This window comes from Pygocentrus nattereri, chromosome 21 (assembly GCF_015220715.1).
Source record: "Pygocentrus nattereri isolate fPygNat1 chromosome 21, fPygNat1.pri, whole genome shotgun sequence".
Classification (NCBI taxonomy): Eukaryota; Metazoa; Chordata; class Actinopteri; order Characiformes; family Serrasalmidae; genus Pygocentrus; species Pygocentrus nattereri.
The window spans coordinates 20,442,079-20,460,450 of NC_051231.1; the positions used below are offsets into that span (position 1 = coordinate 20,442,079).

General features: G+C 39.7%; 1 protein-coding gene across 1 annotated transcript; it reads right to left on the reverse strand.

The window, feature by feature from the left end:
• Window positions 1-2,342: 2,342 nt before the first annotated feature.
• LOC108425716 (chitinase-3-like protein 1) lies at window positions 2,343-17,809 on the reverse strand. The gene is made up of 11 exons (XM_017694595.2): window positions 17,778-17,809; window positions 17,679-17,702; window positions 17,294-17,498; window positions 10,802-10,852; window positions 10,498-10,663; window positions 10,264-10,388; window positions 6,861-6,984; window positions 6,539-6,721; window positions 4,170-4,286; window positions 3,251-3,383; window positions 2,343-3,125 (listed from the first exon to the last, which is right to left on the reverse strand). The coding sequence occupies exons 1-11, from the start codon at window positions 17,803-17,805 to the stop codon at window positions 2,938-2,940; spliced, it is 1,344 nt and encodes a 447-aa protein (XP_017550084.2). The 5' UTR covers window positions 17,806-17,809; the 3' UTR covers window positions 2,343-2,937.
• Between the last annotated feature and the right edge of the window lie 563 nt (window positions 17,810-18,372).

Here is an 18,372-nt window from a genome sequence, read left to right on the forward strand (position 1 = left end):
TATAAAGCTCTTATGACAGATCTACCAGTGAACCAACACGTGTCATCTGAGTTTAATGTGTAATTTTGATGATGATAAAATAGTAGAAAATCTTAACATTTTCTCTGGGGACTATTTTGCCTCACAACATCCTGCGTGTACCCCTCTGCCATTCAATATTCATTTTAGACCAAAACATTCTAAAAACTTTCGTAAAACACCATTTCAGACATCAGGCAGCGTAATCATAAAAATTTAATGTAATAACTTTCTGTGAGGGAGCTTTCAGAGGTGGACATCACCACCACTGTGAACAATTCTGACTTAGCAAGTCTAAACGAGCATTTCACACCAAACAATGGTAGAACCTTGTATAGTGCATTCATGCACATTTGGCAATGACACAACAGTAGTAAACCATTGGTTGTGTGAAACAGCAAAAATAAATTAACGTTCAAAACCTGATTTGAACTTCTACTGTGAGTTAGTTTTCAGTACAAGCCCTGACCAACCCCACACTGCTTAGTTTCTGACATGAGACCAGACCAAGGGTTCTCATGGGTTTGTATACACAGGCTGAAGCTGGTAGCCAATACAGACCTTCTACAGTAATTCAGTAGAATATAAAACCAATTGCATGCAGACTTCCTATGTTCTGTCTTCTGCATAGCCCCACAGTATAAACTACTTTTCACTGTAGCCAAAGTATAGTTTCAAAATATAAGTTTGGTTCAAAAGGTCTGAACTGCTGGCAATGCAGCATGGTCTCACATCCAGTCACTGACCAGGACCACCCTCCCTTAGCATCATAGCTCAGCCAAGCCTAAGAGCCACTGGCTGTGGCTGGCTTCCAATATTGGCCATTTAGATTAGCCCACCACACTATTAGAACTCAGTGGAGACTGACTTTTTTTTAATTCTTCAAAATCTACAGGGGACAAACGGAGCAAATGAGGAATTTTGGTTTTGTGTTACTCCTAGTTTTGTTACTAAAAACTAAGCTAATCATAAACTCCATCAAGTATTACTGGCAGTCCTACTCAAACAACCCTTTCACACAACTGAGCTGTTTCTCTTATTAGTACTTGGGGCTCATCATCTCAGCTTTCAACACACTTGAAACTATCATTTACTAAATGCCTGGTACAGATGTACTGGGAGATGCATCAGCTCTAACTCTCAAGCATAAAATGCAGGCCATCTGATGGTTCTGTATAGTCTGAGAAACACTGACCATGGTCACAGCTTAGGTAAAAATTTCATATAAAATAGTAATATTCACAAGCGTGAAAGTATAGTGTCAATATGTTGCAAGTACAGATAATGGCAGTTAAATTAAACTTAAATTTTTAAAATATTACTATTACTTGTGACTGGAAGGTGGCCGGTTCGATCCCCTGAGCCAACAGGACATGACTGAAGTGCCCTTGAGTAAGGCACCTAACTCCCAACTGCTGTTTGGGCACCACGGATAGGGGCTGCCCACTGCTCCGGACACGTGTGCTCACTGCATGTGTTCACTTTTGTACATATATGTGGGTGTTTCACTGCATGGATGGGTTAAATGCTGAGGTCTAATCCCTCTGTGTGCAAGCAGTGGTTCTGAATTCTAATGTTACCACTTGATACTTAAGCGTCTGAGCATGTGTCAAAAAAGCCTGTACTCTGATGCACTGCATTGATTTTTTTTTCCAAAAACACACGTACATGATCAATGACATCCGAAGCATCGTACGGCACATAGCCTCAGGACTGGAAACTGATTTGGAAACTAATTCAATAGAAATAAACCAGCATGGTTTTTCATGGTTTCAAGCCAATACCAAACACTTACATCTTGATTTAGGTTTTACATATGAAGCCTATGACTTGACTTTGAAAGAATATGCAGGGCAAAGTTATATATGACTAAGTTTGCATGCAGTTTGACCAGATATTTGCTATGGATACAAGCTGTAATCATCACAAGCTGCATACATCATCATGTAACCAATCCCCGCATCATGTTTGTTATTAATTATCTTTGTGCTTTCAAAACTAATTATATACTTTTAAATTACTAAGAGTAAAGATTTGTACTTTTAGCCCAAATGATCTCCCAGGACAGAGTAGAAATATAGTTGTTGTTCATATTTTTGGCCACCAGGTGTCATTAATGTGCACTGAATAACAAACCCTTTCAGTTACAGGAAAGCTTCACTGCTTCGGAAAGCTTCGTGTCATCATTACTACTCATTTTTACTCATATTGATATAAAATTGTTACTCATTTTGTCCAAACACTACACACAGTTCATACAGCCACACATAAGCAGCAGAACACCTTAAATGTTTTGTGAAATAAAACTTGCAAGCTTGCTGAAAGAGTGTTTAGAGAGAATTTATTTAAAACTTGAAGGATGCGGCTTCAGACAACACAAATGAATGATCTACTATTGCCTTGATATTTCATGTCATCAGTATAACGTTGATTTTGCGATTGCATGACAAATTTAAACTTCATTACAAAAGAACTTTGTAAAGAATTAGAAGTGAACTAAATAGGCAGACCAATTGATTAAGCAAGTAGTATCAGGTGTGATCTGCATGAAATGAAAGCCTGCAGCCCCACTGGCCTTTTGCAGAGAAGATTGGACACTCCTGCTTTAGGGGTTCACAAAACGTCATCTTCAGGCTGCAACACCATTCTGAGCTTCTTCATTATAGCATTATGCTGGATAACGCAGAACCCAAGATCAGACATTGTATATCCATGCATTTATTTTCAATATTTAAGTCATCAACATCTAGTAGCTTAAAAATTCTATCCAAACCACATGTACATATCACAAAGATTTCCTCTATTTTTAGCTTAAAATGTTATGTAATTTTAGAAAGGCTACTGATAATCTAAAACCTTGTTAGCCTTTTTTAGAATCATTCCATGAAGTAGGAGCCAAATAATCTTAAATGCTTAATGTTATCTACTGTTAAGCACATTGCACAAATTTATGTGGGTTACAACTTGTAGGGCTAGGAGAGTCATTGTCCATGAATGTTGTTTGGCTCCATTGTTTTTTGGAGCACGATTCTTCAAGGTGATTTGGGATTTGGTGGTGTTTGCGATGAAAGAGCTGGATGTTATAACCTCAGTGGTATTGGCAGACTCTGGATTTAGGGTTAAGAAACAAAATATTACTCATAAAACTTTCATCTAGAGGCTAACATAAGTTTATAAAATGTGGGGATATAATTTTCTAATCATGTGTATTGAAATACAGAAATAAATTTACCCATTATTAAAAGTCTCTTCAGGTAGCTGATGAGGGGGTAGGTACCCTGTCCACAGAAACATCCAGAAAAATCATCCAGATCCAGAGTCCATACAAAAGCACCACCAAGAGTTTGTTCTTTTAAGTATTTTACCTGTGTGAGATTAGATTTTGTTATTAAATGATCATTTTGGTATCTCGTCTAGTTACCTAAACCCTTCCTAGTTAGGTGATTAAAGTGTTAAGATGATGTACAATACCTGAAAGTGTACTGTACAAAAGTCTGAGAAAATACTGTGTAGAGCTGTTTATCTGGGCAGTAAGCATTTATTTGTTCAAAATCCACTAACATGGAACAAATGCAAGGGAAAACAAAACAACAACAACAAGAGAAACAGATCATCTTTAACTGTTAAATTACAAAGTGGGCCTATACGGTAAGTGGAGGTGATAAGAGTGTCGATACACAGTGTACATAGTAAAGTGTATGTATATCGTTGCTGTCAGAAGAAAACCTTGTATCTCCATTTTTGGCATTTTTCAATTTTTGACACAATTTGAAAGTATTTTTTATTCTTTACATTGTTTGTAAATTTTATGATGAATGGCCTTAAAGAAATTACCCAAAATGACATGGGAAAAATTCTGGTTCCATTGACTTACATTGAAAGTGAAGTAAGTTTTTCCCTTCTCCTGTAAAGTTACTATTTTGGAGATACAAGGTTTTCTTCTGACAGCAGCGATATACTGTATAACATGCAGTTCGGAAAATTACATAAATGAATGTTTACACATTGCTCATTAGTCTAGGCATCAAGGGAAGGCACACTGTGTTTTCTTACTCCCATAAAGACTTACTCTGACAGAAAGCCTTATGGTGGAGAAAAACATCATGTAGATGAAAATTTGCTAATAGCTTTTTCGGTAGTGTGTGAAATACCTTGAATTCATAGCTCTGTTGGTTGTCAAACCCCACCCACTGGTTTCCTTTAACTGCAAATGGAACTTTCTGCTCCTCTATCCACTGGATCTTAGCCCCATTTAGGAAAGGACAAATCTGGAAGAAAAAAAAGGACAAAGCAGATTTTTCTGAATCATTTAGAATTATGCAGATTTATGTTTAAATCTGTTACAATATGATCTTTAATAAATAATTTCTTATTTGACAGATAAGACATTATATACTTGAACAATTGATTAAAACGTGAAATTGATTAAGAAATGTGAAATGTGGAAAGTCACTCTGGCGATCTTTTGAAAAGTAATTGGAGTCTGGGGACTAAATTGCAGTTTTGCCGAGGCTTGTGTTTATGAAAGTTGAAGGAAAAAAAGTTTGTAAAAGATTTCTGAAGGAAATCTCCAGCAGTTTAAACCAGTAGTGAATGTTCCGTATTAGACGTTAGCACTGAGATAATGCTGGTACTGGTGCCCATGAATATTTTTAGACTGTATTAGATTAGACATGAACATTTGAAGCTTCCATATGTTTGAGCATTACAAATATTTTATTTGAAGCTTGTAGGCTTGTAACATATACACAAACAGCCCACTTCATTAAGTAGACCTCATTGTATCTACCCTCATTGTTCACTTTTATCAGCCATTTATCATATGGGTGCCCTTTGTAATTCTGCAGTTAAAGCCTGTAGTTTCCCAGCATGCTTTATTAGCATTCTTTTTTTGTGTTATTTTGGCATAAGTGAATCTAACACAGCAGTGCTGCTGGAGTTTTTAAACACCTCAGTGTCCACCAAATAATAGTCCACCAACTAAAATTATCCAGCAAGCAGTGACCTGTTGGCAGTGTCCGTTGATGGACTGCAGGACGATTAACACAAGCTGTGCAGCAGATGAGCTATATTCCCTGACTTTACATCTGCCAGGTGAACCAACAATGCGGACCAACTAGGTGTCTCTAATAGAGAGGACAGTGAGTGGACACAAAATGGCACTTATTATATGGTAAGTGGGGCTGAAAAAATGGACAAAGAACGTATACATAAGTTGAAGGTTTGTGTATTGTTCCTAGTATGCAGCAGTTTTACAGTGACTCCTTCAGTAAAGAGCCTATAGAGCTGCTGCTGTTCTCAGTTTCTGGCAACTGACTGAAACCTAGTTGATCATATTCACAATCATTGACCATGAGTAGGACAATCTAGGACATCCAGAATTTCAGACAAAATTGGACCCATTGTAAATCAAAATATGATTGGTTGATTCCTATGTTAATTCTTGATTCATGTAGTGGGGTGTTCTGTTCAGCTTCTGAAGGCCTGACTAATGAAAGAGCTTGCTTGGCTGCCTAGATACCATAGATTTCCTTTAGAAAATTCCACAATCTTAATCCTTTTGTTTCCAATAAAAACCTAAAAATTAAATAAGAGTATTAATGCAGAGTTTTTTTGTTGTTTTTTTTTTTAACTTCTAGAAATCATTCTATTAAACAGTGTTTTATTATTTAATTTCCTGATTTATTTGTATTATATAGAAGGCCTAGAGGTGTCCCCTCAACTTTTTCACTTGAGAAAGTGTGTTCATGTGTCTGCCTTAGGACAACCAAAAATTAAGAAAAACAAGAGTACTGAAAACAAAATATTTCTACTGGAGAAATTCATAAAAGACCACATTTTACTGCACTACTGAATCAATATTCTTTAGACAGAAAAAACAAAAGTTGGACACAGCAAAACACTGCATACCAACACTGACACCTCCTTTACCTAGCATGGAGAAGTGAGTTACCTGTAATAGAATAAATAATTGCTCTGATGATTTAAGGCCTAGATGGTTCGCCATCATTGTTGGATTTAGAATTTCTAGGAAATTCAACAGCAGAATATCTTAGTATCTGTCAGTGATGTAAAACTCAACAACAACTTGCTTTAAATAAAAGAATGACCGAGACAGATTCTTAATCTCCCTTTCTGTGGTATACCCTACATAATATATCCCATTCCTTGGATAACCTACATAAATTCATTTTTATTTTTTTTTGGAAAGAAATGTAGTTTTAGTTCCAGTTTTTACATTTTAAAAATGCTTATATATTGGTATTGGCATTGGCATAGGCAGATATGTAAGTGAAAAATATCAGATAGCTTAGGTAAAGATCAATTCACAATTTAGAGGCATTTATTCAGAAATCCAAAAGATTCCAAAGGGTTTCAACAACTTTTTCTATGCAGTTATGAGATTTTCCATGTAATGTTGTCATTTAACTGCTGTTATTTAATTCAATTTTAAGACAGGCTAGTTTCAAGAGTGATAACTTTGTTAAAGAAGCACATTCCAGATTTTGTTCAATCTAACCTCAAAATAAGACCACAGACCCATTTCCTGAGTGTATGGCCCAGGGGAAGCGAAGCTGCTGGCTGGAGCGCCGACTCCACTTTCGGCTGAAATAAGGATGATGGAGCGCCCGTAAGTGGGAAGACCCATTAGCAGCTTTTCTGCTGGAGCTCCTTGGTCCCTCCAGTACCGGAGAGCAAAATCCTGCCAGAATTGCCAAAATTATTAATTGGGCTACCATAATTCTATTTCTGTGTATAGATGTAGATGTTGTATATTCAGCACTTATATACTTATATATGTGCATATATGTGTCAATCAGTAAAATTCTGAGTGTTCTTACTGCATTACAGTTGACATCATCTTCTAAATCGTTGATGCCCATATACAAAGGGCTGTGATGTCTTGTGACACCACTTTCTCTTCCATGAAAATCAAACGTTTTGACATTTATAAAGTCCAAGTATCTGGAGGTGTATACACAAAAATATGGTGCTCATTAGTACTATGGTGTTATTAAAAAGAACTGCTCATGATACGTTTATTAAAGAGTATTAAAGCATACAAGAAATAGAGAAATGATTACTATTTGTGGCTTTTAGAATTGATTTTAAGGTTCTGTTTTAAGGTCACTGTTTTATAATTCAGTTTATATAGCGTCTTTCTCGCGCTCAAAGGCTATGTTTACACAGCAGGTAAAAGTGGCCCAAATCCGATCTTTTTCCTCATATGTGAAACAAATCTGTCACCTGTGTGGCAGTGTGAACAGCACAAAACGCACTGAATCTGACATTTTCAATTCCGATTTGAGATGCTTTCGCACTGAAATCCGATCCGTGTCCGATCTGCGATCCAGTCTGAACAGCCAGATCGGAATTCATGCGACCTTTACGTCAGTACAACTCGACATTCGTCATCATTTCGCGCTGCTAAGACTCAAACATTTAGGCAGGTGTTTCTGTACCAAAAAAAACAAAATAACAACAGAAGAAACTCAACGGAGACGAGCGCGGCCGAGCGCGGCCGGAGGAGCCCGAGGTGGCAGCGTCAGAAAACAGTTTAAACAATCCGAAGACACGAACCAAATAAGTGGACCTGGCCGAATACCGCGCCCTTTTTACGGCAAACTCGGTCACACAGGTGTTGATGAGTCCAGCTGTCAACCACTGGAACTTCATAACCGCTCCTGAGATGCTGGCGAAGACGAAACCGGGAGCGACTAGTGTTTGCTAGTCGTCATGATTGTTTACCTCTGAACGAGCCACGTAAAGCGTTGTTCTTCTGCGCATGCGGGTCGGTTTGGGAGCTGATCTGTTTAGACTGATGTTGCATACAGGTCACATTTAAAAGCTAGTGTGAACAGGCAAATAAAAAAATCAGATTTGGACCACTTTTACCTGCTGTGCAAACGCAGCCAAGCTTTTAAAGCTTTACAGAGGCGAAAAAAAACCTTCAGTACTGAGCAGAAGAATGAAGGTACTGAGAAAAAAAGTAGGTTTTAGAAACTTACAATAGAGCAGCATCTGACAAAATATGTTCCAAATCAGGCATCAAGACCATTTGAAATGCTTTTACAACATTCGTTTATACGTACTGCTTTTTTTTTTAAATACAGTGCCTTTAAGACAGTAATACAGCTCCATAATTAAGCCCTTCCAATGAACGCAGTCACTAAAACGTAAATAAAGCCTAGTTTGGCCTTTTCAGGTACAAAGTGTTGTAGAAAACAAAATATCTGATAATCCAAAAAATAGTGGAATGGTTAATATATGTTTTTTTCATTGGAGGGGCTCGGTTATTGACACCCTTTGTATAAATGGGGCAAAGGTCAATGGGGCAAATGACTGATCACTAAACTGCTTTTCAGTGGAGGTAGGTGTATGTTTTGGATCAAGCAAGCAAGCAAAGTTTATTTATATATTACTTTTTACAAAGCAGCTTTACTGAAAAAAATATGAGTCTAAGCCCCCATGAGCAAGTCAGCGGCGACAGTGGCAAGGAAAAACTCTCTAAGAGCAGGATGAAGAAACCTTGAGAGGAACCAATACTCAGAAGTGGAAACCATCCTCCTCTGGTCGACACCGGATAACAAACAGAGTTAGTATAAAGTATTATAGTGCAAAACGGGGAAAACAGGTGGAGCAATGGTTAATTTGATTAGATCCTTGTCCTGCTAAAAGATCCAAACCAGTCCGTAAAAGGAAACCTATGTGTAAAATATCACAGATCCTCCACCTTGCTTAACAAAGAGCATGAAGTTTTTTTTTTTTTTTTTTGTGTGTGTTCTTGTTCTAACACCAAACCCACCTTAAGGGTTTATTGCCAAAAAATTTTTGTCTCATCTTACCACAGAACCTGGTTCCAGTCAAAGTTCCACTAGCATGAAGAAAAAAGAAACCACACCTTGCATACAGTCATGGCCGAAAGTGTTGGCACCCCTAAAACTTTTACAGAAAATGAAGTATTTCTCCCAGAAAATTATTGCAATTACACATATTTTGTTATACACATGTTTATTTCCTTTGTGGGTATTGGAACAACACAAATAAGCAGAGGGAAAAAAAGACAAATTTGACATAATTGCACGCAAAACTCCAAAAATTGGCTGGACAAAATTATTTCAGGGTAAAACATTTTCACGGGTGCCAAAAGGGGAAAAAATTTCAGGGGTGCCAACACTTTTGGCCATGACTGTATGCCTTGTTGGCTTGAGGATGGCATCTAATTGTTATTTTTAAGATATAGTGACCCCAAAATGCAACCATCTTCTGCACATCTTCACTGTGATCCTTAAATCAGCACTGTGTAACATATAGAGATTTGGAGACTCTGGCGGAAATCTGTAATTGCATGCAACATGCAGAGGAGCATTTTGTACCATCACTTGTTCTTTGGACAACCACGAGCAGATACATCTGATGACTGCAAGTGAGTTGAAAGAGTATTCAAAGAGAACTCAGGTGAATGCTTCAGAATTATCTACTGTTGTCATCATATCTTCATCAGTATAACGCTGATATTGTATGTGAGACCTAAACATCAAGCCATCTGTATGGGACATAATACATAAAGATGTATGATGTGATTTGAAAAAATTCAGCAAAATCATATTTCAGGATTCACAGGTCGATTCATAGCAGTGCAGCAAACCACACTTGAACATGTTTCATCTCCTGACTCAGTAAAATTACAAAAAAAAAAAAAAACAAACTTACATAGTGCTGCTTTAAGAGTTTCTGAACACTCAGGTGGACTTAAAAAGTGAAATAAAAATGGCTTCAGTTATATTTTGTCCAAAAGAATTTATAGAGCAAGCAGCATATCTAGGGGTGCCAGTACTTGTGACAAATTTCATTTTATTGTAAAAATGTAAATATATTTGATAATTTTTTGTTTTCGTAGACTTCATTTAGAAAGGGTTAGGTTTTTTCTTCATACATCAGTGTGAGATTGATCAAATTAATGACAAGGACATTTTTAATGACCTTTTCCCACATCTTTAACAAGGGTGCCAATACTAAAGGAGCTGACTGTATATGAATAATCTCTGTTTTGACTGACTGCCCTGCATTGTGGCTTATTCAAAAAGTAGACATTAAAACACTTCTTGTAACTTTATTATAGTTTATAATAATTATGATGTTAATATATTAATGTAAGAATTATAATTGTAATTCATAATAAGTTCTATTACTATTATAAATATTCAATTTCAAATATTCAAATAAAAAAATTGGAACATTTACTTTGAGATCTGAGGGATGTCATAGCCCCTGTCGATGATCTCCTTCTTTGCCGGTACAGCAGCTGTAAGCATTAGTCTTGAATATGTATTTCTCTCACTTTCTAGTTTGAAGGCCTCTAGAAGCTCCTAGAAATTTGGGTATGAAAAATAGATTGAAATAGATTGTCATTTGTTATCGTGACCTGAATATCCATATTGATAGAGCATAATCTGAAAGTATATTGCTTTGTCTTACCTTGCATAATAATGTGAAGCTCAGCTTGTCTTGTGGCTGTGTCCCTGCTGAGCCAAGACATTCCCAATCAAGATCCAGTCCATCAAAGCCATAATTCCTCAAGAACCTGATGGATGACTTGATAAATGCCTGACGGCTGGCTGTAGTGGATGCCATGACAGAGAATCTGTAGAGGTATGTCCAATTATGCATTCATTACTTAGACCTGACAAACTCTAAAAATAATTAAACAAAATTCTTTAGAGGTAAATGACCTTTTCCAGGGAAGTTTTGTTTTCATGCTTTTTGTTTCCTCACTACTTACTGTGCATTGTCCCACTCTCTGACAGACAGCAAGGTTTTCAACATGGGATTCCTTTAGAACATACATAATAAGAAACATAACCATGAACAGTGTTTACTTTTAATGCCATGGATGCAATGATATGGGAATTCTGGGCTGTTGCTGATGTCCACAATTTTTTGGATGTAAAGAACTGTGCAAAAGTTTTAGGCAATTGAGAAAAAAAGTCAAAGAAAGAGGCAAAGAGTCAAAAAGCTATTTATATGGACAAGAAGTGTTTATTTGCGCAGAGAAAGACCAATATCAAAATAAAAACAAATACACACATTATCTAAGCCACTTATCATTCTGGGTCACAGGGGTTGCTGGAGCCTTTCCCAGCGGTCGTTGGATGGAAGGCAGGACACACCCTTGACAGTTCTCCAGTCCATTACAGGGCAGCCCAGTATTATTTGTGGTCATTATCTAACATTTGGTTTGGCCAGTTAATACCTGGTGATGGAATTTAACAAATCTATGTGATGATTATGGGCATTCAGGAGAAATTTGAAAGCAAACTTTGACATCAACTACTATTTTAAAGTGAGGAATTTGTGTTTTTTTAATGGTATTTATGTGCATTTACACCTATTAAAATGATAGATGGTGTTTTTACTACCAAAAGCACACTTACTTTCTTACTCTGTACATGCCAGTGCAGTTGTCAATATACAAACATTTATAAAATGTAGAAATATACTACATCTACCTGGATTAACATTACAGAGATATTTACAGAAACATTTACTTCTAAAGGGTTACAAATGCTGTATAATTTGGTTGGATAGTGTAGTGGTTAACACCTCTGCCTTATACGCTGTAGACTGTGGTTCAATCCCCACCAGGGCAAACACCCTACACTATACCAATAAGAGTCCTTGGGCAAGACTCTTAACACCACCTTGGCCTCCCTGTGTAAAATGTTTTTTTTCTGTCACAGAGGGATTTTATGTGAAACATGACTGAAAATAATGGAAATGTCTCTTCTGAGGGTCCAGCAGTATTCAGCTAGCATACTAGGGCTCCATTTTCCTTGGTACCACATTTCCATGTTGGAAATGTCCTGATGAAATCACATGCCATGTGTGTCCCTGACAGTGCTGAGATTCTCAGTAAAGAAATCTTGATGTGAGTCCTGAAAATATAATTTTATAGCCATATTACACCCCATAGCTCTGTAGATCACTGAGTAGTTCCTGGTAGTTTTCTGCTTTATGATTCCCCAAAAAGGTTTTAATAATTCTCTGATGGTCACTGCACTACTTTTTCTGCTTGACTGAACTTTTCAAAATCCACTTCCTTTGTATTACTTCTCTAATTTGAGGACCTAGAAAAATTCCATCTTTGATCTTGGCTTTAGGTTGTCCTGAACATAAATCAGTATCAGTATCATTCAGTATAATTTTGATCAGTTGAGTACAGTTTATTTTGATCCATCACCTTGATAAAGTTCTTAATCAGTCCAAGCCTGATATGTAATGGCAGTAAGTAAACTTTGTTAGGTTTGATCACCTTGTGTTTACCACATTTCTTTGTCCTGAGACCCAACCCCAATTCCAGTGAAGTTGGGACGTGTAAAACATAAATAAAAACAGAATACAATGATTTGCAAATCCTTTTCAACCTATATTCAATTGAATACACTACAAAGACAAGATATTTAATGTTCAAACGGATTAACTTTATCTAAGGCATAAAACCAACATTGAATGCTCGTGACCTTCAATCCCTCAGGCAGCACAGCATTAAAAACCGACGTCATTCTGTAAGGGATATTACCACATGGGCTCAGGAACACTTCAGAAAACCATTGTCAGTAAACACAGTTCGTCGCTCCATCTACAAGTGCAAGTTAAAACTCTGCCATGCAAAGTGAAAGCCATATATCAACAACACCCAGAAACACCGCCGGCTTCTCTGGGCCCGAGCTCATCTGAGATGGACTGATGCAAAGTGGAAAAGTGTCCTGTGGTCTGACGAGTCCACATTTCAAACTGTTTTTGGAAATCATGGATGTCGTGTCCTTTGGGCCAAAGAGGAAAAGGACAAAAGGTTTGTTATTAGTGCAAAGTTCAAAAGCCAGCATCTCTGATGGTATGGGGGTGTGTTAGTACCCATAGCATGGGTAACTTGCACATCTGTGAAGGCAAGTAAAGTAAGTAAGTGATACCTTTTTGATCCCACAACCAGGGAAATTCCACCTCCACATTTAACCCATTCGTGAAGTGAAACACCACATACACACTAGTGAGCAGTGAGCAGTGAGCACACACTTGCCCAGAGCAGTGGGCAGCCCTATCCACGGCTCCCGGGGAGCAGTTGGGGATTAGGTGTCTTGCTCAAGGACACCTCAGTCACTGTCAGCCCTGGGGTTCGAACCGGCAACCTTCTGGTCACAGGGCCAGTTCCCTAACCTCCAACCCACGACTGCCCAAGGCACCATTAATGCTGAAAGGTACATACAGGTTTTGGAGCAACATATGCTGCCATCTAAGCAACGTCTTTTTCAGGGACGTCCCTGCTTATTTCAGCAAGACAATGCCAAGCCACATTCTGCACGTGTTACAACAGCGTGGCTTCGTAGTAAAAGAGTGCAAGTACTAGACTGGCCTGCCTGCAGTCCAGACCTGTCTCCCATTTAAAATGTGTGGCGCATTATGAAGCATAAAATATGACAACAGAGACCCCAGACTGTTGAGCAACTGAAGCTGTACATCAAGCAAGAATGGGAAAGAATTCCACCTACAAAGCTTCAACAATTAGTGTCCTCAGTTCACAAACGCTTATTGAGTGTTGTTAAAAGGAAAGGTGATGTAACACAGTGGTAAACATGCCCCTGTCCCAACTTCTTTGGAACGTGTTGCAGGCATCAAATTCAAAATGAGTGAATATTTGCAAAAAACAATAATGTTTATCTGTTTGAACATTAAATATCTTGGCTTTGTGGTGTATTCAATTGAATATAGGTTGAAAAGGATTTGCAAGTCATTGGAATTGGGTTTGTAAGTGATTGTCATTTTGGCCACTCTTTTCGAGTGTAGTAGTTAAAATTAAAAGAAAAAAAGAATCCCACTAAATCTGTGGATAATTGAGAAAGATTGTTTACATAATTGTACAGGGTGAGTCAAAAATTACAGGACAGGTTTTATTTAATTTTATTTTGTATTTTATTATCGAACTTATGCACCGAACAGCAGTTCAGAATACCCAGCCTTCATAGAGTCCTTGGAAGGGGTGCTTGAAAGTGCTCCTCCTGGAGACTCGATTGTCCTACTGGGGGACTTCAACGCTCATGTGGGCAATGACAGTAAGACCTGGAGGGGTGTGATTGGGAGGAATGGCCTCTCTGATCTGAACCCGAGTGGTGTTCAGTTTTTGGACTTCTGTGCAAACCACAGTTTGTCCATAATGAACACCATGTTTGAACACAAGGATGTCCATAAGTGCACATGGCACCAGGACACCCTAGGCCGCAGTTCAATGATTGACTTTGTAGTCGTGTCAGCGGACTTGCGGCCATGTGTACTGGACACTCGGGTAAAGAGAGGAGCTGAGCTGTCAACTGATCACCACCTGGTGGTGAATTGGATCAGGTGGTGGGGGAAGATGCCAGTCAGACCAGGCAAACCCAAACGAATAGTGAGGGTTTGCTGGGAACGTCTGGCAGAAGAACCTGTCAGATTGATCTTCAACTCACACCTCCGTCAGAACTTTGACCAGATATCGGGGGAGGTGGGGGACATTGACTCAGAATGGGCCATGTTCCGCTCCTCCATTGTTGAAGCGGCTGACTGTAGCTGTGGTCGCAAGGTAGTTGGTGCCTGTCGGGGCGGTAATCCTCGAACCCGGTGGTGGACACCCCAGGTGAGAGATGCCGTCAAGCTGAAGAAGGAATCCTACCGGACATGGTTGGCCTGTAGGACACCAGAGGCAGCTGGCAGGTATCGACAGGCCAAAAAATCTGCGGCTTCAGTCGTTGCCAAGGCAAAAACCCGGGTGTGGGAAGAGTTCGGTGAGGCCTTGGAAAGTGACTTTAAGTCGGCTCCGAAAAGATTCTGGCAAACCGTCAGGCGACTCAGAAGGGGAAAGCAGTGTGCCACTAGCACTGTATATAGTGGAGATGGTGTGCTGCTGACTTCGACTGAAGACGTCATTGGGCGGTGGAAGGAATACTTTGAGGACCTTCTCAATCCCACCGACACGTTCTCCAGTGAGGAGGCAGAGTCTGGGGACACGGGAATAGGCTTGTCCATTACTGAGGCCGAAGTCGCTAAGGTAGTTAAAAAGCTCCTTGGCGGCAGGGCTGCAGGGGTGGATGAGATCCGTCCCGAGTTCCTCAAGGCTCTGGATGTTGTGGGGCTGTCTTGGCTGACACGCCTTTTCAACATTGCGTGGACATCGGGGGTGGTGCCACTTGATTGGCAGACTGGGGTGGTGGTGCCTCTTTTTAAAAAGGGGGACCGGAGGGTGTGTTCCAACTACAGGGGAATCACACTCCTCAGCCTCCCTGGTAAGGTCTATGCAAGGGTACTGGAGAAGAGAGTCCGGCTTATAGTCGAACCTCGGATCCAGGAGGAGCAGTGCGGGTTCCGCCCTGGTCGTGGAACACTGGACCAACTCTTTACCCTCTCCAGGATTCTCGAGGGTTCATGGGAGTTTGCCCAACCAGTCCACATGTGCTTTGTGGATTTGGAGAAGGCATTCGACTGTGTTCCCCGGGGTATTCTGTGGGAGGTGCTTCGGGAGTACGGGGTACATGGCTCTTTGCTACGAGCCATTCAGGCCCTGTACAAACAAAGCAGGAGCTTGGTTCGCATGGCCGGCAGTAAGTCAGACTTTTTCCCAGTGAGAGTTGGACTCCGTCAGGGCTGCCCTTTGTCACCGATTCTATTCATAATTTTTATGGATAGAATTTCTAGGTGCAGTCAGGGGATGGAGGGTGTCCGGTTTGGTGACCTCAGGGTCACATCGCTGCTGTTCGCAGATGATGTGGTCCTATTGGGGACATCAGGCCGTGAACTTCAGCTTTCACTGGATCGGTTTGCAGCCGAGTGTGAAGCGGCCGGGATGAGGATCAGTACCTCCAAATCCGAGGCCATGGTTCTCACGCGGGAAAGGGTGGAGAGCCCTCTCTGGGTCGGGGATGAGCTCTTGCCTCAAGTGGAGGAGTTTAAGTATCTCGGGGTCTTGTTCACGAGTGATGGTACAAGGGAGCGGGAGATTGACAGGCGGATTGGTGCTGGGTCAGCAGTGATGCGGGCTCTTTACCGGTCTGTTGTGGTAAAGAAAGAGCTGAGCCATAAGGCAAGGCTCTCGATTTACTGGTCGATCTATGTTCCCACCCTCACCTATGGTCATGAGCTTTGGGTAATGACCGAAAGAACGAGATCGCGAATACAAGCGGCTGAAATGAGTTTCCTCCGCAGGGTGGCTGGACTCTCCCTTAGAGATAGGGTGAGAAGTTCGGTCATCCGAGAGGGACTCGGAGTAGAGCCGCTGCTTCTTCACGTCGAGAGGAGCCAGTTGAGGTGGTTCGGGCATCTTGTTAGGATGCCTCCTGGACGCCTCCCTTGGGAGGTGTCACAGGCAAGTCCACCGGGGAGGAGACCCCGGGGAAGACCCAGGACACGCTGGCGTGACTATATCGCCCAGCTGGCCTGGGAGCGCCTCGGAATCCCTCCCAGGGAGCTAGTGGAAGTGGTTGGGGAAAGGGAGGTCTGGGCTTCATTGCTCAGGATGCTGCCCCCGCGACCCGAACCCCGGAGAAGCGGAAGATGATGGATGGATGGATGGATGGATTTTATTATCGACTTTTGTCTCTGGGGTCATCTCAAATAAATTGTGTATGCTGAGAATATCAGCAAAAAACACCTCCTACAGTACTGCATCGTGGAGGCTTGTGACAGCATAAAAAAATAAAATAAAATAAAACAGTGTCCTGTGACTTTTGACTCACCCTGTACAATTCAGCATGCAAAAATATGTATAAAACACAGATAAGATTTCATCTGACAAAGTTTTTTATGCTTATAATATGATTCAAATATCATTGTGCATCCCTTCCCTTCTGTTTATAATATAACTGGAAATGCACAATGACATGTAAGCATATCTGAATTCAACAGATATTTACTTTTTATGAACATCGGCATCAGACGGATGTTTCAAACTGATATTTGATGATATATTTATTATACACATTTAGATGACACAATGTTACACTAACAAAACATCTGCATTTTACTAATTTTACTATGTTTCTAATCCTCTAGATATAACTTACATCTCTCTTGACTGGTAATCCACCTTTATCCCATCCCAGTGTCGGCATTTTATCAATGTTTATATATTTTATATAATTGCATCAGACCATGATTATGAAAAACATTGGATAGCAGCATCAGTCCACAATTCTCTATCAGTGCATCCCTAAATATAACGGTGATAGATCACTGATAGAATGAGTATCCATACCTGGTTTTAAGTGTCTTAAATGCTGTGTAAAAGACCTCATCGTTCCACTCCTTGGTCACAAGCTGATTGGTGTAATTAATGATGGCAAAAGCATAAATTAAATGTGTGCACAAGTTGGGGTCCACATTTTCTGGTAGGAACCTTCCACTGCCTGCTCTGTACTGGGACCAGTTAGTGAAGTAGCACACCAGTCTGGAAGCTGAAACTTGGAGGAAATAAAACGGCACTGACGTAGCAATTATGCTTATATCATAACATTTTCGTTGTCTTGCTGTGATGCTGTAAAGTTCAATTGTATTTCTGTAATGATTTGATAACCTTCATAACATTCTTTCACTGTGCCAAAACATTACATTACACTGCAGTGACATGCAAAGTAACTCACCAAACTGTAGGAGGATATTTAGACCTAAAACAGATTAATTGCGAATGTTAGAGAATTCACCATGTTTTATAAGCATGACAGGAAAAATTTGAATAATACCTGTTAATTGCGTTAGCCCTCTGTGCATTTTGTTGTTGATACATGTCCTTTGCAGAGTGTGTGGGGAACTCCTGTAATGTTGAAAATGGAGAGAGGGGAGGGTCGTATGTGCAGATCCTCTCAGATTTCAGTTATTAAGTTTCAACCAAGCAAAACACCAGGAACTCTTTTGAGTTACTTCTTTGTGCTCAAAACAGATAGTGCTCCAGTGATTTAAGATTTTTATGCATCTTCAGCTGCAGATGGAATGGTCAAAAAAACTTTTACAATGGTACAGGATAATGGTTCAGTGTTTAACAGTCTTTGGTTACAAAGTAATAGAAACATACAAGACAGCTGCAATATGTTGGCATAAAGGTGGGCAGTATGTAATATTTATCTTCATAAAGTACATTACAATACACTTTTTTGTGCATATTGTGTATATCATCAGGACACATATAATAGAAAACTGGATTTTCTACAAATTTTTTAAATAATATTTTGTTTTTAAGTGTAAAAATAACTAAGTCGTCCTATTCAGCCTACAGCAGTTCAGCCCTGATCATTTAAGCTTATGTTATAAGTAATGTTTGAGTCTGGACTGCTTTTTGAA

What these genes read in the sequence shown, in the direction of transcription:
- LOC108425716 (XM_017694595.2), bottom strand. Translation starts at nt 17,805, where the DNA reads ATGCACAGAGGGCTAACGCAATTAACAG. An exon ending in AGGGCTAACGCAATTAACAG is followed by an intron (nt 17,703 to 17,777) that starts GTATTATTCAAA and finishes AATCTGTTTTAG; the next exon opens with GTCTAAATATCCTCCTACAG. An exon ending in AACAGAGCTATGAATTCAAG is followed by an intron (nt 3,384 to 4,169) that starts GTATTTCACACA and finishes AATCTCACACAG; the next exon opens with GTAAAATACTTAAAAGAACA.